Source organism: Pseudophryne corroboree, chromosome 7 (genome assembly GCF_028390025.1).
Source record: "Pseudophryne corroboree isolate aPseCor3 chromosome 7, aPseCor3.hap2, whole genome shotgun sequence".
In the NCBI taxonomy this organism is placed as follows: domain Eukaryota; kingdom Metazoa; phylum Chordata; class Amphibia; order Anura; family Myobatrachidae; genus Pseudophryne; species Pseudophryne corroboree.
In genome coordinates this window covers 33,994,352-34,017,793 of record NC_086450.1, presented here as the reverse complement: position 1 = coordinate 34,017,793, position 23,442 = coordinate 33,994,352, and the positions used below count along the sequence as shown (strand labels likewise).

At 51.7% G+C, this 23,442-nt stretch overlaps 1 protein-coding gene across 7 annotated transcripts in view; it reads left to right on the top strand.

The window, feature by feature from the left end:
• The window catches only part of ANKAR (ankyrin and armadillo repeat containing), a 356,791-nt gene that overhangs the window by 75,677 nt on the left and 257,672 nt on the right, over positions 1–23,442 (top strand). For 6 of the 7 annotated variants that reach the window (XR_010181859.1, XR_010181860.1, XM_063932915.1 and 3 more), the window contains one exon: positions 5,388–5,568. The exons of the other annotated variant lie outside the window; for it this stretch is intronic. Coding sequence is in view for 4 of the 6 variants with exons in the window: in XM_063932915.1 (XP_063788985.1) it covers positions 5,388–5,568 (181 nt within the window). In the remaining 2 variants the exon portion in view is untranslated. The remainder of the gene's footprint in view (positions 1–5,387; positions 5,569–23,442) is intronic. 7 annotated transcript variants of the gene reach the window in all.

The following is a 23,442-nucleotide window of genomic DNA, read 5'->3' as shown; positions in this document are numbered from 1 at the left end:
GGAAATCGGCGGCAGAAGACGTCCTGTCTTCAATAAGGTAGCGCACAGCACCGCAGCTGTGCGCCATTGCTCTCAGCACACTTCACACTCCGGTCACTGAGGGTGCAGGGCGCTGGGGGGGGGGCGCCCTGAGACGCAATAAAAACACCTTAGATGGCTAAAAATACATCACATATAGCTCCTGGGCTATATGGATGCATTTAACCCCTGCCAGTTTTTCCTTAAAAAAGCGGGAGAAAGGCCGCCGAGAAAGGGGCGGAGCCTATCTCCTCAGCACACAAGCGCCATTTTCCCTCACAGCTCCGTTGGAGGGAAGCTCCCTGGCTCTCCCCTGCAGTCCTGCACTACAGAAACAGGGTAAAACAAGAGAGGGGGGGCACTAAATTTGGCAGATTAATAATACAGCAGCTATATAAGGGAAAAACACTTATATAAGGTTATCCCTGTATATATATATAGCGCTCTGGTGTGTGCTGGCAAACTCTCCCTCTGTCTCCCCAAAGGGCTAGTGGGGTCCTGTCCTCTATCAGAGCATTCCCTGTGTGTGTGCTGTGTGTCGGTACGTTGTGTTGACATGTATGAGGAGGAAAATGGTATGGAGGCGGAGCAATTGCCTGTAATAGTGATGTCACCCCCTAGGGAGTCGACACCTGACTGGATGGTCGTATGGAAGGAATTACGTGATAGCGTCAGCACTTTACAAAAGACTGTTGACGACATGAGACAGCCGGAAAAACAGTTAATACCTGTCCAGGCGTCTCAAACACCGTCAGGGGCTCTAAAGCGCCCGTTACCTCAGATGGTCGACACAGACCCAGACACGGACACTGACTCCAGTGTCGACGGTGAGGAAACAAACGTATTTTCCAGTAGGGCCACACGTTACATGATCACGGCAATGAAGGAGGTTTTGAACATTTCTGATACTACAAGTACCACAAAAAAGGGTATTATGTGGGGTGTGAAAAAACTACCCGTAGTTTTTCCTGAATCAGATGAATTAAATGAGGTGTGTGATGAAGCGTGGGTTTCCCCCGATAAAAAACTGCTAATTTCTAAAAAATTATTGGCATTATACCCTTTCCCGCCAGAGGTTAGGGCGCGTTGGGAAACACCCCCTAGGGTAGATAAGGCGCTCACACGCTTATCAAAACAAGTGGCGTTACCGTCTCCGGATACGGCCGCCCTCAAGGAGCCAGCTGATAGGAAGCTGGAAAATATCCTAAAAAGTATATACACACATACTGGTGTTATACTGAGACCAGCAATCGCCTCAGCCTGGATGTGCAGTGCTGGGGTGGCTTGGTCGGATTCCCTGACTGAAAATATTGATACCCTGGACAGGGACAGTATATTATTGACTATAGAGCATTTAAAGGATGCATTTCTATATATGCGAGATGCACAGAGGGATATTTGCACTCTGGCATCAAGAGTAAGTGCGCTGTCCATTTCTGCCAGAAGAGGGTTATGGACGCGACAGTGGTCAGGTGATGCGGATTCCAAACGGCATATGGAAGTATTGCCGTATAAAGGGGAGGAGTTATTTGGGGTCGGTCTATCGGACCTGGTGGCCACGGCAACGGCTGGGAAATCCACCTTTTTACCCCAGGTCACCTCTCAGCAGAAAAAGACACCGTCTTTTCAGGCTCAATCCTTTCGTCCCCATAAGGGCAAGCGGGCAAAAGGCCACTCATATCTGCCCCGGGGCAGAGGAAGGGGAAAAAGACTGCAGCAGGCAGCCTCTTCCCAGGAACAGAAGCCCTCCCCCGCTTCTGCCAAGTCCTCAGCATGACTCTGGGGCCTTACAAGCGGACTCAGGTACGGTGGGGGGTCGTCTCAAGAATTTCAGCGCGCAGTGGGCTCACTCGCAAGTGGACCCCTGGATCCTACAGGTAGTATCTCAGGGGTACAAATTGGAATTCGAGACGTCTCCCCCTCGCCGGTTCCTGAAGTCTGCTTTACCAACGTCTCCCTCCGACAGGGAGGCGGTATTGGAAGCCATTCACAAGCTGTATTCCCAGCAGGTGATAATCAAGGTACCCCTCCTACAACAGGGAAAGGGGTATTATTCCACGCTGTTTGTGGTACCGAAGCCGGACGGCTCGGTGAGACCTATTTTAAATCTGAAATCCTTGAACACTTACATACAAAGGTTCAAATTCAAGATGGAGTCACTCAGAGCAGTGATAGCGAACCTGGAAGAAGGGGACTATATGGTGTCTCTGGACATCAAGGATGCTTACCTCCATGTCCCAATTTGCCCTTCTCACCAAGGGTACCTCAGGTTTGTGGTACAGAACTGTCACTATCAGTTTCAGACGCTGCCGTTTGGATTGTCCACGGCACCCCGGGTCTTTACCAAGGTAATGGCCGAAATGATGATTCTTCTTCGAAGAAAAGGCGTCTTAATTATCCCTTACTTGGACGATCTCCTGATAAGGGCAAGGTCCAGGGAACAGTTAGAGGTCGGAGTAGCACTATCTCAAGTAGTGCTACGACAGCACGGGTGGATTCTAAATATTCCAAAATCGCAGCTGATTCCGACGACACGTCTGCTGTTCCTAGGGATGATTCTGGACACAGTCCAGAAAAAGGTGTTTCTCCCGGAGGAGAAAGCCAGGGAGTTATCCGAGCTAGTCAGGAACCTCCTAAAACCAGGCCAAGTGTCAGTGCATAAATGCACAAGGGTCCTGGGAAATATGGTGGCTTCTTACGAAGCGATTCCATTCGGCAGATTCCACGCAAGAACTTTTCAGTGGGATCTGCTGGACAAATGGTCCGGATCGCATCTTCAGATGCATCAGCGGATAACCCTGTCTCCAAGGACAAGGGTGTCTCTCCTGTGGTGGTTGCAGAGTGCTCATCTTCTAGAGGGCCGCAGATTCGGCATTCAGGACTGGGTCCTGGTGACCACGGATGCCAGCCTGAGAGGCTGGGGAGCATTCACACGGGGAAGAAATTTCCAGGGCTTGTGGTCAAGCCTGGAGACATCACTTCACATAAATATCCTGGAGCTAAGAGCCATCTACAATGCTCTGAGCCTAGCAAGACCTCTGCTTCAAGGTCAGCCGGTGCTGATCCAGTCGGACAACATCACGGCAGTCGCCCACGTAAACAGACAGGGCGGCACAAGAAGCAGGAGGGCAATGACAGAAGTTGCAAGGATTCTTCGCTGGGCAGAAAATCATGTGATAGCACTGTCAGCAGTGTTCATTCCGGGTGTGGACATCCACCCGGGGGAGTGGGGACTTCACCCAGAAGTCTTCCACATGATTGTGAACCGTTGGGAAAAACCAAAGGTGGACATGATGGCGTCCCGCCTCAACAAAAAACTAGACAGATATTGCGCCAGGTCAAGGGACCCTCAGGCAATAGCTGTGGACGCTCTGGTAACACCATGGGTGTACCAGTCAGTGTATGTGTTCCCTCCTCTGCCTCTCATACCCAAGGTACTGAGGATCATAAGAAGGAGAGGAGTAAGGACTATACTCGTGGCTCCGGATTGGCCAAGAAGGACTTGGTACCCGGAACTTCAAGAGATGCTCACAGAGGACCCGTGGCCTCTACCTCTAAGAAAGGACCTGCTCCAGCAGGGACCCTGTCTCTTCCAAGACTTACCGCGGCTGCGTTTGACGGCATGGCGGTTGAACGCCGGATCCTGAAGGAAAAAGGCATTCCGGATGAAGTCATCCCTACCCTGATCAAAGCCAGGAAGGATGTAACCGTACAACATTATCACCGTATTTGGCGTAAATATGTTGCGTGGTGCGAGGCCAGGAAGGCCCCTACAGAGGAATTTCAACTGGGTCGTTTCCTGCATTTCCTACAAACAGGACTGTCTATGGGCCTAAAATTAGGGTCCATTAAGGTTCAGATTTCGGCCCTGTCGATTTTCTTCCAAAAAGAACTGGCTTCAGTTCCTGAAGTACAGACGTTTGTCAAGGGGGTACTGCATATACAACCTCCTTTTGTGCCTCCAGTGGCACCTTGGGATCTAAATGTAATTTTGGGATTCCTAAAATCACATTGGTTTAAACCACTTTCCACTGTGGACTTAAAATATCTCACATGGAAGGTGGTAATGCTGTTAGCCCTGGCTTCAGCCAGGCGTGTCTCAGAATTAGCGGCTTTATCCTATAAAAGCCCTTACCTAATTTTTTCATACGGACAGGGCAGAATTGAGGACTCGTCCTCAATTTCTCCCTAAGGTGGTTTCAGCATTTCACTTGAACCAGCCTATTGTGGTGCCTGCGGCTACTAGGGACTTGGAGGACTCCAAGTTGCTGGACGTAGTCAGGGCCCTGAAAATATGTTTCCAGGACGGCTGGAGTCAGAAAATCTGACTCGCTATTTATCCTGTATGCACCCAACAAGCTGGGTGCTCCTGCTTCTAAGCAGACTATTGCTCGTTGGATTTGTAGTACAATTCAGCTTGCACATTCTGTGGCAGGCCTGCCACAGCCAAAATCTGTAAAAGCCCATTCCACAAGGAAAGTGGGCTCATCTTGGGCGGCTGCCCGAGGGGTCTCGGCTTTACAACTTTGCCGAGCAGCTACTTGGTCAGGGGCAAACACGTTTGCTAAATTCTACAAATTTGATACCCTGGCTGAGGAGGACCTTGAGTTCTCTCATTTGGTACTGCAGAGTCATCCGCACTCTCCCGCCCGTTTGGGAGCTTTGGTATAATCCCCATGGTCTTTACGGAGTCCCCAGCATCCACTTAGGACGTTAGAGAAAATAAGAATTTACTTACCGATAATTCTATTTCTCATAGTCCGTAGTGGATGCTGGGCGCCCATCCCAAGTGCGGATTGTCTGCAATACTTGTACATAGTTATTGTTACAAAAATCGGGTTATTATTGTTGTGAGCCATCTTTTCAGAGGCTCCTTCTGTTATCATGCTGTTAACTGGGTTCAGATCACAGGTTGTACGGTGTGATTGGTGTGGCTGGTATGAGTCTTACCCGGGATTCAATATCCTTCCTTATTGTGTACGCTCGTCCGGGCACAGTATCCTAACTGAGGCTTGGAGGAGGGTCATAGGGGGAGGAGCCAGTGCACACCAGGTAGTCCTAAAGCTTTTACTTTTGTGCCCAGTCTCCTGCGGAGCCGCTATTCCCCATGGTCCTTACGGAGTCCCCAGCATCCACTACGGACTATGAGAAATAGAATTATCGGTAAGTAAATTCTTATTATCGCAATTGTGTCACATGCGTGCAGACAAGTCTGTAGCATCATATTAGGGTTTTATTTATCTTATTTTTTACATTTTGGCCAAATGTTTTATACTGTAATATAATAAAAAAAAAAATCTCTCTTCGTTGTCTTCTGTTTTTTATATTTTTATTCTGTATTATTGCTTATAGTCATTGTGTTTCTATAGCTACCACGTCATTGCAATCGAGCTGGAAGATTTCTACCAGACCACGCTCACAAAGCAGTGGTGGGGATCTATGAATGGAATAATAAGCTCGCTGAAACCCAAGCGGCTTCCATTAACGGACACCCAGCTCCACGAGCAGTTCAAGAAAGTATTTGGTTATAAAAAAGCCATTAAGTGCAAGGTACAGTATGTTACATGCTAGCTTGGTGTCCGGATATTTTTTCAAATATACTCTAAACATATTGGGGGCCATTCAATTGTCGTTTGCCGTCGGTATCTATTTAATAGTGGTGCCGCACAGGAGTGAGTGCCATCCGTGCCTACGTTTCTGCTTGCAGCCTCCTGAGGTGGCATTCAGAAATGTGCGGAAAGTGACTTTTTGCGTCGCAGGCAGGACTTGTCAGGTTTCTCTGCTTTACACGGCTAAACCCGGTGCTTTTGGGGGCATTAGTCAGACGGGCGCCCATTAATTAAGAGCAGCCAACATGCTGGGTGCAATAGATCAATTCTGTGAGGCAGTAATGCAATCCACTTTACCAGCCATGCTGCCCAATACATAATGCCCCGCAGTCCGGATATTTCTCTGACGTCCTAGTGGATGCTGGGGACTCCGTAAGGACCATGGGGAATAGACGGGCTCCGCAGGAGACTGGGCACTCTAAAAGAAAGATTAGGTACTATCTGGTGTGCACTGGCTCCTCCCTCTATGCCCCTCCTCCAGACCTCAGTTAGAATCTGTGCCCGGCCAGAGCTGGATGCACCTAGTGGGCTCTCCTGAGCCTGCTAGTAAAGAAAGTAATGTTAGGTTTTTTATTTTCAGTGAGATATGCTGGCAACAGACTCACTGCTACGTGGGACCGAGGGGAGAGAAGCAAACGTACCTGTTCACAGCTAGATTGCGCTTCTTAGGCTACTGGACACCAATTAGCTCCAGAGGGTTTGAACACAGGCAAAGGTCCTCGGTCGTCCGTTCCCGGAGCCGCGCCGCCGTCCCCCTCGCAGAGCCAGAAGATCAGAAGTTGGTGATAAAATCGGCGGCTGAAGACTCCTGTCTTCATTAAGGTAGCGCACAGCACCGCAGCTGTGCGCCATTGCTCCCACTGCACACCACACACTCCGGTCACTGTAGGGTGCAGGGCGCTGGGGGGGGGGGGGTGCCCTGGGCAGCAATAAGAATACCTTTGGCATAAAAAAGACACATAATACAGTCTGTGGCTGTATATGTGTAAAACCCCCGCCATTTTTTAGTCAGAAACAGCGGGACAGAAGCCCGCCGCTGAGGGGGCGGGGCCTTCTTCCTCAGCACACCAGCGCCATTTCTCTTCACAGCTCCGCTGGAAGGACGCTCCCCAGGCTCTCCCCTGCAGTCTCCTGGCACTAAGAGGGTAAAAAGAGAGGGGGGGCACATAAATTTAGGCAAAAGGTGTATTGATACAGCAGCTATTGGGAAAAATTCACTTCTGGTAGTGTGTATCCCTGTGTATATAGCGCTGTGGTCAGGGCCGGCTCCAGGCCTACTAGCACCCTAAGCGAGAAAATGTAAAAGCCCCCCCCCCCATGTGCGCGCCGAAGGCGCGCACTCCCGGAAAAGTGGGTGTGGCCTCTGGAAAAGTGGGCGTGGCCTCGTAACTTCATATCATCAAACTATAAACATATTTTCACACAATTAGCAGCCTTACACATAGCCACAGTAGTGTTCCTTACACACAATGTCTCCAGTATAGTGCCAGATACACATAATGTGCAGTGCCAGCTACACATGACATGCCCCGCAGCAGTGCCATCTACACATGACATGCCCCGCAGCAGTGCCAGCTACACATGACATGCCCCGCAGCAGTGCCAGCTACACATGACATGCCCCGCAGCAGTGCCAGCTACACATGACATGCCCCCCAGCAGTGCCAGCTACACATGATAGTGTTCACTTTTTAGGGCATGGTGCTGATCACAGGGAGGGCACATTTTTAAGTTAGGAGGGCAAAATGATGTACATACTGCTTGTTGTTCCCATACCTATATGTTAAAGCATGGACAGTGCGCGCCGAAGGCGCGCAGCAAAAATTAAGGGGAGTTACTTCGTGGGGAAGGTACGTGGCCACATAATAGTGGCAATTTGCAGTACACCACACAGTAGTGCAGCTAATACACACTGCACCAGGTAGAACCTCCTATACACTTTGCGCCAGGCACAGCACTGAGACACATTGCACCAGGGAGATAACTGAGACACATTGCCTAGCCACAGACGCCTAGCGGGAACACTACATAACATGCTCCCCAGCAGTGCCAGCTACACGTGACATGCCCCCCAGCAGTGCCAGCTACACGTGACATGCCCCCCAGCAGTGCCAGCTACACGTGACATGCCCCCCAGCAGTGCCAGCTACACGCGACATGCCCCCCAGCAGTGCCAGCTACACGCGACATGCCCCCCAGCAGTGCCAGCTACACGCGACATGCTCCCCAGCAGTGCCAACTACACGCGACATGCCCCCCCCAGCAGTGCCAGCTACACGTGACATGCCCCCCCCAGCAGTGCCAGCTACATAAATGGCTACACAGTGCCAGATATGCACCCACAGTTCAGATACATAAATGCCCCCAAAGTGCCAGATACATAAATGCCTCCACAGTGCAGATATGCCCCCCACAGTGCCAGATACATAAATGCCTCCACAGTGCAGATATGCCCCCCACAGTGCCAGATACATAAGTGCCCACACAGTGCCAGATACATAAGTGCCCCCACAGTGCCAGATATAAAAATGCCCACACAGTGCCAGATATGTCCCCACAGTGCCATATATAAAAATGCCCCCACAGTGCCAGATATGCCCCCACAGGGCCAGATACATAAATGCCCCCAGTGCCAGATACATAAATGCCCACACATTGCCAGATGCATAAATGCCCCCAGTGCCAGATGCATAAGTGCCCACACAGTGCCAGATGCATTATTGCCCCCCACAGTGTCAGATACATTAATGCCCCCACAGTGCCAGATACATTAATGCCCCCAGTGCCAGATATGTCCCCACAGTGCCAGATAAATAAATGCCCCCCACAGTGCCAGATAAATAAATGCCCCCCACAGTGCCAGATAAATAAATGCCCCCACAGTGCCAGATAAATAAATGCCCCCAGTGCCAGATAAATAAGTGCCCCCACAGTGCAGATATGCCCCCACAGTGCCAGATACATAAATACCCCCACAGTGCCGATATGCCCCCCCAGTGCCAGATACAGAAATGCCCCCACAGTGCCAGATACATACATGCCCCCACAGTGCAGATACATAAATGCCCCCACAGCGCAGATATGCCCCCACAGTGCCAGAAATGCCCCCACAGTGCCAGATACATTAATGCCCCCTCACAGTGCACAGATAAATGTCCCGTCCCCCCGCAGTGCCAGATAAATGAATGCCCCCCACAGTGCCAGATAAATGAATGCCCCCCACAGTGCCAGATAAATGAATGCCCCCCACAGTGCCAGATAAATGCCCCCACAGTGCCAGATAAATGCCCCCCACAGTGCCAGATAAATGCCCCCACAGTGCCAGATAAATGCCACCCACAGTGCCAGATAAATGCCCCCCACAGTGCCAGATAAATGCCCCCCACAGTGCCACATATGCCCCCAGTACCTGCTGTGCCGAGGGAGGGGGAGTGCTGCTGTGCGCGCCCACTGTCTGTCCTGTCTGCGCGCGCTGAGCGGCGCCGGTGTCTGACATCAGACGCCGGCGCCGCAAAGCGCACACAGCGGCGGCGCACACAGCAGTGTCAGCCGGGACAGCAGGGGACATCAGGGCCGGCTCCAGGCTCCGACATGGCGGCGCCAGCGCACGGCGCCCATTAAGGGTGGCGCCCTGCGCGGCCGCTCGAGTCGAACATGCCTCGAGCCGGCCCTGGCTGTGGTGTGTGCTGGCATACTCTTTCTCTGTCTCCCCATAGACCTTGTGGGGTCCTGTCCTCAGTCAGAGCATTCCCTGTGTGTGTGCTGTGTGTCGGTACGGCTGTGTCGACATGTTTGATGAGGAGGGTTACGTGGAGGCGGAGCAAGTGCAGATAAATGTGGTGTCGCCCCCGTCGGTGCCGACACCTGATTGGATGGATATGTGGAAGGTCTTAAATGACCATGTAAACTCATTACATAAGAGATTTGATTATGTTGCTGCCGGGGGACAGCCGGGCTCTCAACCCGGGCCTGCCCAGGCGCCTCAGAGGCCGTCAGCGTCTCAAAAACGCCCACTATCTCAGTTGGTTGACACAGATGTCGACACGGAGTCCGACTCCAGCGTCGACGAGGATGAGGCACTATTACAGCCCAAAATGACTAAGGCCATCCGATACATGATTATTGCAATGAAAAATGTATTACACATTTCAGAGGCTGACCCTGTCCCTGACAAGAGGGTAAATATGTTTGGGGAGAAAAAGCAGCCAGTGACTTTTCCCCCGTCACATGAATTAAATGAGTTATGTGAAGAAGCGTGGTCTTCCCCTGATAAGAAAGTGGTGATTCCCAAGAGAATACTAATGGCGTACCCTTTCCCGCCAACGGATAGGTTACGCTGGGAATCCTCCCCTAGCGTTGACAAGGCCCTGACGCGCTTATCTAAAAGAGTGGCCCTGCCGTCTCAGGATACGGCCGCCCTAAAGGAATCTGCGGATAGGAAGCAGGAAGGTATCTTGAAGTCTGTGTATACACACTCTGGTACTCTACTGAGACCGGCTATTGCTTCAGCTTGGATGTGCAGTGCTGTTGCAGCATGGACAGATACTCTGTCAGAGGGGTTGGATACCCTGGACAGGGATACCGTATTGCTAACACTTAGCCATATTAAAGATGTCGTCTTATATATGCGGGATGCCCAGAGGGACATTTGCCTGCTGGGCTCTCGAATAAATGCAGTGTCCATTTCTGCCAGGAGGGTCTTATGGACTCGGCAATGGACAGGGGATGCCGACTCTAAAAAACACATGGAGGTTTTGCCTTATAAGGGTGAAGAATTGTTTGGGGACGGTCTCTCGGACCTCGTATCCACAGCGACAGCTGTAAAGTCAACTTTCTTTCCACAGGTTTCCTCACAGCCTAAGAAAGCACCGTATTACCAAATGCAGTCCTTTCGTTCTCAAAAAAGCAAGAGAGTCAGAGGTGCATCCTTTCTTGCCAGAGGCAGGGGTAGAGGAAAGAAGCTGCACCATGCAGCCAGTTCTCAGGAACAAAAGTCCTCCCCTGCTTCCACTAAGTCCACCGCATGACGCTGGGGCTCCACAGGCGGAGCCAGGAGCGGTGGGGGCGCGTCTCCGAAATTTCTGCAACCAGTGGGTTCGCTCACAAGTGGATCCTTGGGCTATACAAATTGTAACTCAGGGATACAAGCTGGAATTCGAAGTGACGCCCCCTTACCGTTACCTAAAATCCGCCTTGCCAGCTTCTCCCACGGGGAGGGAGATAGTCCTGACGGCTATTCACAAGCTGTACCTCCAGCAAGTGATAATAATGGTACCCCCCCCCCCCCTTCAGCACACTATTCCACACTGTTTGTGGTACCGAAACCGGACGGTTCGGTAAGACCCATTCTAAATTTAAAATCCTTGAACATTTACATGAAAAAGTTCAAGTTCAAAATGGAATCGCTCAGAGCGGTCATTGCCAGCCTGGAAGAGGGGGATTTTATGGTATCTCTGGACATCAAGGATGGGTACTTGCATGTCCGCATTTATCCGCCTCACCAGGAGTACCTCAGGTTTGTGGTACAGGACTGTCATTACCAATTCCAGACGTTGCCGTTTGGTCTATCCACGGCACCGAGAGTCTTTACCAAGGTAATGGCGGAGATGATGGTACTTCTCCGGAAGCAAGGAGTTACAGTTATCCCGTACTTGGACGATCTCCTCATAAAGGCGAGGTCCAGAGAGCAGATGTTGGTCAGCGTAGCGCACTCTCAGGAAGTGTTGCTACGGCACGGCTGGATTCTGAATATTCCAAAGTCGCAGCTGATTCCTACGATGCGTCTGCCCTTCCTGGGCATGATTCTGGACACAGAACAGAAGAAGGTATTTCTCCCGGAGGAGAAGGCTCAGGAGTTAGTGACCATGGTCAGGGATCTCCTGAAACCAATATTTAATCAAAAAAGGAAAAAGAAAAAGGGTAGCGTTATGGTGCACAGGGTCATAAATTGGCTGTTTATTAATGAATTAAAACATAACTTTTATTGGTAATTTAGAATAAAATAAACTCCCCACCAATCAAAGAAGAGGCGAAATATTAAAAACTAGAAGATAGTAAGAAATGAAATATTAAAACCTGGCGCTGAGACACCTGATATTGCTCCTATAGTACTAAATAATCGATCCAAATATCAATGTTAGTATTGTGTAGTTGTGTGTAAATGATCACCTACTCAATATAAATGTTAGTCTCGCGTAGTGGTGTATAAATTACCACCACTATAAATGTAGTGATCCTCTAACTGACACCAGTCGAAACAGAAATAAAGGACGTTCCTCCTATATTTATGCTGTTATATCATTCGGGAGTGGTAAATAGATTTTACAGATATCACTGAGTAATAGACTTGAATACTATGTCTCCCTCATACACTGTTGCAAAATTATGTTCTGCTAGACTCTCCACCATCAGGGAGTGACAGAATGAATCACTCGAGAAAGAATGTAACAAATATACTAAACATTCTTTCTCTAACGTCCTAGTGGATGCTGGGAACTCCGTAAGGACCATGGGGAATAGCAGGCTCCGAAGGAGGCTGGGCACTCTAGAAAGATTTATGACTACCTGGTGTGCACTGGCTCCTCCCACCATGACCCTCCTCCAAGCCTCAGTTAGATCTTGTGCCCGGCCGAGGTTGGTGCACACTAGGGGCTCTCCTGAGCCCTTAGAAAGAAAGTATAGATTTAGGTTTTTTATTTTCAGTGAGACCTGCTGGCAACAGGCTCACTGCAGCGAGGGACTAAGGGGAGAAGAAGCGAACTCGCCTGCTTGCAGCCGGATTGGGCTTCTTAGGCTACTGGACACCATTAGCTCCAGAGGGAACGACAGCAGGCCCAGTCCTTGGTGTTCGGTCCCGGAGCCGCGCCGCCGTCCCCCTTACAGAGCCAGAAGCAAGAAGAGGTCCGGAAAAACGGCGGCAGAAGACATCAGTCTTCACCAAGGTAGCGCACAGCACTGCAGCTGTGCGCCATTGCTCCTCATGCACACCACACACTCCGGTCACTGAGGGTGCAGGGCGCTGGGGGGGGGGCGCCCTGAGCAGCAATATAAACACCTTGGCTGGCAAAAATACATCACATATAACCCCCAGGGCTATATGGATGTATATTAACCCCTGCCAGATTCCATAAAAAAGCGGGAGAAAAGTCAGCGAAAAAGGGGCGGAGCCTATCTCCTCAGCACACTGGCGCCATTTTTCCCTCACAGCTCCGTTGGAGGGAAGCTCCCTGGCTCTCCCCTGCAGTCTACATACAGAACAGGGTTAAAACAGAGAGGGGGGGCACTAAATTTAGGCGCAGTATAAATTATATAAAAGCAGCTATAGGGGACATAACTCAGTTAGTCCCTGCATTATATAGCGCTCTGGTGTGTGCTGGCATACTCTCACTCTGTCCCCCCAAAGGGCTTTTGTGGGTCCTGTCCTCATTGGAGCATTCCTTGTGTGTGTGCGGTGTGTCGGTACGGCTGTGTCGACATGTTTGATGAGGAGACTTATGTGGAGGCGGAGCAGATGCCGATAAATGAGATGTCGCCCCTGTGGGCCGACACCAGAGTGGATGGATAGGTGGAAGGTATTAACCGACAGTGTCAACTCCTTACATAAAAGGCTGGATGACGTAACAGCTATGGGACAGCCGGCTTCTCAGCCCGCGCCTGCCCAGACGTCTCAAAGGCCATCAACGCTCCCTCAGATGGCAGACACAGATGTCGACACGGAGTCTGACTCCAGTGTCGACGAGGTTGAGACATATACACAATCCACTAGGAACATCCGTTACATGATCCCGGCAATATAAAATGTGTTACACATTTCTGACATTAACCCAAGTACCACTAAAAACAAAGGGTTTTATGTGTGGGGAGAAAAAGCAGGCAGTGTTTTGTTCCCCCATCAAATGAGTGAATGAAGTGTGAAAAAGCGTGGGTTTCCCCGATAAGAAACTGGTAATTTCTAACAAGTTACTGATGGCGTACCCTTTCCCGCCAGAGGATAAGTTACGCTGGGAGATATCCCCTAGGGTGGATAAGGCGCTCACACGTTTGTCAAGGTGGCACTGCCGTCTTAGGATACGGCCGCTTTGAAGGTACCTGCTGATAAATAGCAGGAGGCTATCCTGAAGTCTGTAATTACACACTCAGGTACTAGACTGAGACCTGCAGACTGCTGCAGCGTGGTCTGTACCCCTTTCAAACAGGGATACTATTTTGCGAACATAAGACGTCGTCTTATATATGAGGGATGCACAGAGGAATATTTTGCCGGCTGGCATCCTGAATTATTGCAATGTCCATTCTGTCAGGAGGGTATTGGAGACCCGACACTGGACAGGTGATGCTGACTTTAAAAGGCACATAGAGCCTTATAAGGGTGAGGAATTGGTTGGGGATGGTCTCTGGGACCTCGAATCCACAGCAACAGCTGGGAGGAAAATATTTTACCTCAGGTTTCCTCACAGCCTAAGAAACGCACTCTATTATCAGGTACAGTCCTTTCGGCTTCAAAAAAGCAGGCGGGTCAAACGAGGGAAGAGGGAAAAAGCTGCACCAGCAGCCAGTTCCCAGAATCAAAATTCTTCCCCTGCTTCCTCTGAGTCCACCGCTTGACGCGGGGGTTCCACAGGCGTAGCCAGGTACGGTGGGGGGCCGCCTCAAAAATTTCAGCGATCAGTGGGCTCGCTCACAGGTGGATCCCTGGATCCTTCAAGTAGTATCTCAGGGGTACAAGCTGGAAGTCGAGGCGTCTCCCCCCCGCCGTTTTCTCAAATCTGCCTTGCCGACAACTCCCTCAGGCAGGGAGGCTGTGCTAGAGGCAAGTCACAAGCTGTATTCCCAGCAGGTGATAGTCAAGGTGCCCCTACTTCAACAAGGACGGGGTTATTATTCCACACTGTTTGTGGTACCGAAATCAGCCGTTTCGGTGAGACCCATTTTAAAATGGAAATCCTTGAACACTTACATAACAAAGTTCAAGATGGAATCGCTCAGGGCGGTTATTGCAAGCCTGGACGAGGGGGATTACATGGTATCCCTGGACATCAAGGATGCTTACCTGCATGTCCCTATTTACCTTCCTCACCAGGAGTACCTCAGATTGTGGTACAGGATTGTCATTACCAATTCCAGACACTACCGTTTGGACTGTCCACGGCACCGAGGGTGTTTACCAAGGTAATGGCAGAAATGATGATACTCCTTCAAAAAAAAAAAAAAAAAAAAAAAGGGAGTTTTTATTTATCCCATACTTGGACGATCTCCTTATAAAGGCAAGGTCCAGGGAGCAGTTACTGGTCGGAGTAGCACTATCTCAGGAGGTGCTACAACAGCATGGCTGGATTCTGAACATTCCAAAGTCACAGCTGGTTCCTTCCACTCGCTTACTGTTCCTGGGGATGATTTTGGACACAGAACAGAAAAAAGTGTTTCTCCCGCAGGAGAAAGCCAAGGAGCTGTCATCTCTAGTCAGAGACCTCCTAAAACCAAAAAGGGTATCGGTGCATCGTTGCACACGAGTCCTGGGAAAAATGGTGGCTTCATACGAAGCAATTCCATTCGGCAGGTTCCATGCGAGGACCTTCCAGTGAGACCTCTTAGATAAGTGGTCGGGATCGCATCTTCAAATGCATCAAATGATAACCCTGTCTCCAAGGACCAGGGTGTCTCTACTGTGGTGGATGCAGGGTGCTCATCTTCTAGAGGGCCGCAGTTTCGGCATACAGGACTGGGTCCTGGTGACCACGGATGCCAGCCTTCAAGGCTGGGGAGCAGTCACACAGGGAAGAAACTTCCAGGGCCTATGGTCAAGTCAGGAGACTTCCCTACATATAAATGCTGGAACTGAGGGCCATTTACAATGCCCTAAGTCAGGCAAGACCCCTGCTTCAAAACCAGCCGGTACTGATACAGTCAGACAACATCACGGCAGTCGCCCATGTGACCCGACAGGGCGGCACAAGAAGCAGGATGGCAATGGCAGAAGCCACAAGGATTCTCCGATGGGCGGAAAATCACGTACTAGCACTGTCAGCAGTGTTCATTCCGGGAGTGGACAACTGGGAAGCAGACTTCCTCAGCAGACACGACCTACACCCGGGAGAGTGGGGACTTCATCCAGAAGTCTTCCTGCTGTTGGTAAACCGTTGGGAAAGGCCACAGGTGGACATGATGGCGTCCCGCCTCAACAAAAAGCTAAAGAGATATTGCGCCAGGTCAAGGGACCCTCAGGCGATAGCTGTGGACGCTATAGTGACACCGTGGGTGTACCAGTCGGTTTATGTGTTCCCTACTCTGCCTCTCATACCAAAGGTACTGAGAATAATAAGATGGCGAGGAGTAAGAACGATACTCGTGGTTCCGGATTGGCCAAGAAGGGCTTGGTACCCGGAACTTCAGGAAATTATATCAGAGGACCCATGGCCTCTGTCGCTCAGACAGGACCTGCTTCAGCAGGGGCCCTGTCTGTTCCAAGACTTACCGCGGCTGCGTTTGACGGCATGGCGATTGAGCGCCGGATCCTGAAGAAAAAGGGTATTCCGGAAGAAGTCATTCCTGCGCTTATTAAAGCCAGGAAAGATGTTACGGCAAAGCATTATCACCGCATGTGGCGGAAATATGTTGCATGGTGCGAGGCCAAAAAGGCCCCAACAGAGGAATTTCCACTAGGTCGATTTCTACATTTCCTGCAAGCAGGAGTGAATATGGGCCTTAGTCTAGGCTCCATTAAAGTACAGATCTCGGCTCTGTCGATTTTCTTTCAAAAAGAATTAGCTTCAGTACCTGAAGTTCAGACATTGTGAAAGGAGTGCTGCATATTCAGCCCCCGTTTGTGCCCCCTGTGGCACCTGGGGATCTCAACGTGGTGTTGAGTTTTCTTAAAATCACATTGGTTTGAGCCACTAAAAACCATGGATCTAAAATATCTCACGTGGAAAGTGGTCATGTTATTGGCCTTATCTTCAGCCAGGCGAGTGTCAGAATTGGCGGCTTTATCATGTAAAAGCCCTTATCTGATTTTCCATATGGATAGGGCGGAATTGAGGGCTCGTCCCCAATTTCTTCCTAAGGTGGTGTCAGCGTTTCACCTGACCCAGCCTATTGTGGTGCCGGCGGCTACTAGTGAATTGGAGGACTCCAAGTTGCTAGACGTTGTCAGGGCCCTGAAAATATATATGTTCCAGGACGGCTGGAGTCAGAAACTCTGACTCGCTGTTTATCCTGTATGCACCCAACAAGCTGGGTGCTCCTGCTTCTAAGCAGACTATTGCTCGTTGGATTTGTAGTACAATTCAGCTTGCACATTCTGTGGCAGGCCTGCCACAGCCAAAATCTGTAAAAGCCCATTCCACAAGGAAAGTGGGCTCATCTTGGGCGGCTGCCCGAGGGGTCTCGGCTTTACAACTTTGCCGAGCAGCTACTTGGTCAGGGGCAAACACGTTTGCAAAATTCTACAAATTTGATACCCTGGCTGAGGAGGACCTGGAGTTCTCTCATTCGGTGCTACAGAGTCATCCGCACTCTCCCGCCCGTTTGGGAGCTTTGGTATAATCCCCATGGTCCTTACGGAGTTCCCAGCATCCACTAGGACGTTAGAGAAAATAAGAATTTACTCACCGGTAATTCTATTTCTCGTAGTCCGTAGTGGATGCTGGGCGCCCATCCCAAGTGCGGATTGTCTGCAATACTTGTAAATAGTTATTGTTAACTAAAGGGTTATTGTTGAGCCATCTGTTGAGAGGCTCAGTTGTTTTCATACTGTCAAACTGGATATAGTATCACGAGTTGTACGGTGTGATTGGTGTGGCTGGTAAGACTCTTACCCGGGATTCTAAATCCTTCCTTATTATGTCTGCTCGTCCGGGCACAGTGTCCTAACTGAGGCTTGGAGGAGGGTCATGGTGGGAGGAGCCAGTGCACACCAGGTAGTCATAAATATGATGGTGGGAGGAGCCAGTGCACACCAGGTAGTCATAAATCTTTCTAGAGTGCCCAGCCTCCTTCGGAGCCCGCTATTCCCCATGGTCCTTACGGAGTTCCCAGCATCCACTACGGACTACGAGAAATAGAATTACCGGTGAGTAAATTCTTATTTCTCTGACGTCCTAGTGGATGCTGGGGACTCCGTAAGGACCATGGGGAATAGCGGCTCCGCAGGAGACTGGGCACAAAAGTAAAGCTTTAGAACTACCTGTTGTGCACTGGCTCCTCCCCCTATGACCCTCCTCCAAGCCTCAGTTAGATTTTTGTGCCCGAACGAGAAGGGTGCACACTAGGTGGCTCTCCTGAGCTGCTTAGTGAAAAGTTTAGTTTTAGGTTTTTTATTTTCAGTGAGACCTGCTGGCAACAGGCTCACTGCATCGAGGGACTAAGGGGAGAAGAAGCGAACTCACCTGCGTGCAGAGTGGATTGGGCTTCTTAGGCTACTGGACATTAGCTCCAGAGGGATCGAACACAGGCCCAGCCATGGAGTCCGGTCCCAGAGCCGCGCCGCCGGCCCCCTTACAGAGCCAGAAGCAAGAAGAGGTCCGGAAAATCGGCGGCAGAAGACATCCTGTCTTCACCAAGGTAGCGCACAGCACTGCAGCTGTGCGCCATTGCTCCTCAGCACACTTCACACTTCGGTCACTGAGGGTGCAGGGCGCTAGGGGGGGCGCCCTGAGCAGCAATAAAAACACCTTGGCTGGCGAAAATACATCACATATAGCCCCCAGGGCTATATGGATGAATTTTAACCCCTGCCAGAATCCATAAAAAAGCAGGAGAAAAGTCCGCGAAAAAGGGGCGGAGCCTATCTCCTCAGCACACTGGCGCCATTTTCCCTCACAGCTCAGTTGGAGGGAAGCTCCCCTGGCTCTCCCCTGCAGTCACTACACTACTGAAAGGGTTAAAAAAGAGAGGGGGGCACTAATTAGGCGCAGTATTAACAATACAGCAGCTATAAGGGGGAGAGGTCGACCTACGGCGGCCCCCTTTGTTTCCGCTCACATAAGCTAATAAGCTCCCCTTGAAATAAAGAGTCTGACACGTTTCCTTTGGATCGAATTACTGGCCACAGTTTATTTCCATTACCTTACATGTTACCTTACAAGGTTGCGGGGCACGGATAGAAGTGGTGGGCAAGGCGCCCCTGGGTCCCTGACCCCTCCCGATTTCCTGGGGGCGTGCCCTGCCTACCCTGTAGGCACCGCGGCAACGCCCCTGGGGAACCAGCCCTCCTGGCGCATATCACGCTCACCTGGCGCGCAGCTCCCTGGCCCAACCGTCCAAAGCTGGAGCCGAGCATGCGCCCGTTCACCGAGGGTGAATCTGCCAACCTCGGCTGGCTCCCCCCGTTCGCCATGCCTTGCGCACCGCTTCTTCCCGCCGCCCGCTGACTGTGACATACGTATTCCTTAATTTTCCTTAACACATTAAACATACGACCGTATTATAACTTGCAACGATTTATACGATAAAACTCTGAACTGTAAGTATATGTACCTATATACACCTTTTCTAAATGGGTGGGTGGGTGGGTGGGTCACTCTCTGTGCTCCCCTCTCAGTGGCCGCCTCCTCCCCCCCGCCTTCCTATTTAACCCGCCCGCTATCCGGCCGGCCCCCTCGCCTTCTACAGGCTACCAGCGCCTGTAGGTGTGAAAGAGGGGACGGGCACACCTGCCCGCCCCTCCTTTCCATTGTGCCGCTGGCCCGCGGGCCACCTGCCGCCCCTCCCCCTTACCCCTCTCCGGCGCCATCACGGGCTCGGCGCCTTTGTTACCATAAGGGGGAGAGGTCGACCTACGGCGGCCCCCTTTGTTTCCGCTCACATAAGCTAATAAGCTCCCCTTGAAATAAAGAGTCTGACACGTTTCCTTTGGATCGAATTACTGGCCACAGTTTATTTCCATTACCTTACATGTTACCTTACAAGGTTGCGGGGCACGGATAGAAGTGGTGGGCAAGGCGCCCCTGGGTCCCTGACCCCTCCCGATTTCCTGGGGGCGTGCCCTGCCTACCCTGTAGGCACCGCGGCAACGCCCCTGGGGAACCAGCCCTCCTGGCGCATATCACGCTCACCTGGCGCGCAGCTCCCTGGCCCAACCGTCCAAAGCTGGAGCCGAGCATGCGCCCGTTCACCGAGGGTGAATCTGCCAACCTCGGCTGGCTCCCCCCGTTCGCCATGCCTTGCGCACCGCTTCTTCCCGCCACACGAGGATCTCGGCTGCCCCCCTCCCCCGAGACCCGAAGCCCCCACCCTGCAACCAGCTACTGACCCCCGGCCTCCAGTGCTTCCTGAAGCGCGTTATTGAAAAGGTCAATCCCAATGTCCGACAAATGGACCCCGTCGCTCCTATACATGCCCCCGATCTTTTGACTGATGTCCTTATGCCGTATGACCTGTCCCCCTAGTGCGGCCACGCATTTGCCCACGGCCGCGTTGACCCTTTTCTTAGCCCTCTCCACTCCTGCCCCTTTCCGAGCTCCGCGCCAAGCTAGCCTGGGAATGATGTTAGACCATATTAGCTCTACGCCCGGCCATCGCTCGCTTACCCATGCTAGATCGTCCCGTATTGTCCTGATTAAGTCTAGGGATTTCATGTCGCCCAAATCGTTGCCCCCCAGGTGTAATACTATGGTATCGGGGCTGCTTGTCGCCTCTTCCCCGGATAACAGGGTGCCCCTCAAGCCGTGCCACCTCATCCCTCTCTGCCCAAACCAGCATACCTTCCCCTCTTTCTCCGCTAGCCCCAACTGCTTTCCATACGGCCTCCCGGCGGCCCGTGCTGCCGCCCAGTGAACGTATGAGTGACCGACGATCCATATCCGCCTCGCCTCCTTTTTTCTTGCGGATGGGGCTGTGTGGGAGAGGGGGGGACATGATCGTTAGATGTTTTCTGTTTCGTCGTTGAGGGGTCTAATGTAGCGCCTGTAGCTGTTGGACCCCCACCTGCCTAATGCTTTGATCTCTTCGATCGCGCACCCTTCGTTAGCGGCTGACGTGGCCGCCCCTATTCTAAACGAGTGTGTCCCGAATCTCTCTGCCTGCCAGCCAAGTGCTCCTACACATTTCTTCAACACTGCTGCAAACTGGTACCTAGTGAGCGCCGCCCCGTCCTTGTGTACCAGAAAATTCCCTCCTCCTGCCGGCCTTGTTATCCTAAATGCTTCGACCGCCCTTACCGGGCAGACCGCAGCGTCGTCGTGCCTGCGCAGCTGCACCCATTTTCCCTTTCCGTTCTGGTCTGTCTTTGATCTGCGTATTTTACACAGTACTGTGTCCTCCGCTACGGTAACGCTACTGCACTGCAGCCCTGTTTCCCTTGCTGTTTTGGACTGCGCTACCAACTCGCTAACCCTGAATGCCCCCCTAAAAGCCATAATAAAAGCCGTTGTAAACAACCTTGCCTCACTCTGGTCGCGGCAGACGCTTGGGACCGCTTCTATCAGTTTCCTCAGCCTCTCGATTGTGATTGGTTCCCTAGCGTCTGGTTTCTTAACCTCCGCCCTTGCCCAGCCCTTCATTATCGTGCGTACTACGAAACTCTTCGTCTCGTCCCTTTCGCCTGCCAGTTTCTGGAAAAAGGATACCCCTGCTAGTATCGTGTTTGCTCCTGCCCTGGACGTCTGCTCCCTTCTGAGTTTGTCCAAGAACGCCAACACTTGTTGCTGCGGAGGCTTGGCTTCCATCTCCCCCTCCCCCTGGAACTGCCGCCATCTTCTCCATGCGGCCTTGTAGGCCTTCCAGGTTTTTGGCGCCAGGGATCGCTCCACCAATTTATCTAGTTCTGATCGACTATCTGCCAGAGATAGGAGGGGCATGTTAAACCTACTTCGCTTGCTCCTGGCGCTGCGGTCCTAAAAACTTCCCATTTCTGCCTGGACAATGCGTCCGCTATTACGTTCTTCTCCCCTGGCACGTGTCTAGCTCTGAATGTTATGTTGTGGTGCAAACAAACTGCCACCAGCCTCCTGAGCAACCTGACCACCGGCGGCGATGATGCCCGCTGGTTGTTCACGGCTTGCACCACCCCCATGTTGTCGCACCAGAATTGGATCTGCCTGTTTGCCAGCACTTTACCCCATATGTCGACTGCCACGACTATCGGGAACAACTCCAATGCCGCTAAGTTCTTGGTGATCCCTGCGGTCTCCCATTCTGGTGGCCATCGCTGGGCGCACCATTCGCCCTGCAAGTATGCCCCAAACCCCGTAGCTCCTGCTGCGTCTGTGAATAACTGCAGCGCCCGGTTTGGTGCTACTTCCTTGGGCCAGATTTGCACCCCGTTAAACTGAAAGAGGAACTCCTCCCACACCCGCAGGTCCTCCCTAAGCTCCCTGGTGATGCGTATGAAGTGGTGCTTTGATGCCCTGCCTGCTGTGGCTTGTTCCAGCCTCCTCTTGAAGATTCTGCCCATTGGAATCACCCTGCAAGCGAAATTCAGGCTCCCCCGCAAAGACTGCAACTGCCCCAGCGTGACCTTCTTGGCCTTTGCGCAGTCGCTCACTTCCCTGACCAACTTTACCACCTTCTCTGTTGGTAGTCTGCACTCCTGCCTAACCGTGTCAATTTCTATGCCCAAATAGGATATAACCTCCGTCGGGCCTTCGGTCTAAAGCCCTCCCTAAAACCGTCCCGCAGTAATTTGGCTTCCTGCTGCTTCGGATACCTGGCTAGCCACCCCAGGATCCTGCTTAAATTCACTGGGCTAAACGCTTTTCCCAGCCCCTGCTGCCGCGGGTAGTTTTCTTGGGTGATTTGCTCTCTTCTTATAGCAATCCTTTGCTGCATGACTTGCGTTGCAAAAGGAACATGCGTGCCTGAATTTGCACTGCGCGCGGGTGCACTGAGATTCATTAAACGCCCAGCATTTGAGGTCATGTTTCTGCGTGCCAGGCCTCCCTGCCCCGGCTGCTTGTGCCGGTGCCGCCTTCTCCGCTATACCGCTTGCTAATGCCTTGAGCCACGCGTCGAGGTCCCTAACTCCGAAGTCGATGGGCTTACCGCCCTCTGCCTTCGCTCTAAAACTCTCGTCGTACCTCAGCCAGACTGATCCCCCTTGTTCCTTGTACACAGAGTATATAAAATCTGTATATTTCAACATGCTCATCGCTACGTCGGGGTACGCTTCTATGTAACAGCCGGAGTAAGCGAACATTCCGCTCAGCCAGTTCTCAATAGTCTTGTAGCTATTGACTTGTGTACCCCCTTTCGGTTTTGCCTTTTCCTTGTCGCTCAAGCCCTTCTCTGTCAATGAACATATATCGACAAAACCCCCTTTTTCTATCTCCTTTCTGATTTGTTTTGGCAAGTGGCCTGCCACTGCGCTAAACTCGCAACCCACACTGGATCCTGTCTGCAAAAATTTCTTAGCCGTTTCCTGCTGCACCTGCCCCATCTGTTCCCTAACCGCATCTGTCCCCGGCGTAAGCCCCTTCCTTTTCTTACATGTCGCTCTAGCTAACTTTAGCTGCTCCCTCAACACTCTACATGATTCGTCCTCGTCTGAATCCGTTGCGCTATCCCCCTGCTCCCTCGCCTGACCTGCTCCGCCCTTACCGACCACCCCCGTGAACTTAACCATCATGTTACCAACATTCTGCGATATATCTGGGGACACCATAACATTACACAAACTGTTCATATCGACATTGGTCTCACCCGTCCCGTGTGAGGATTCCCTCGCTGGACCGTCCGCGCTGGTCGTCGCGCCGGATGCTGTCTTCGGTGTGGTGGCCACTTGGACCGTGTTGACTGCTGGGGCATCGCCGGCCGTAGCGTAGCCCATGACGCCCTCTCCGCGCTGGAATTCCGCGCCTCCTGGCCGCTGCGTGTATGCCCT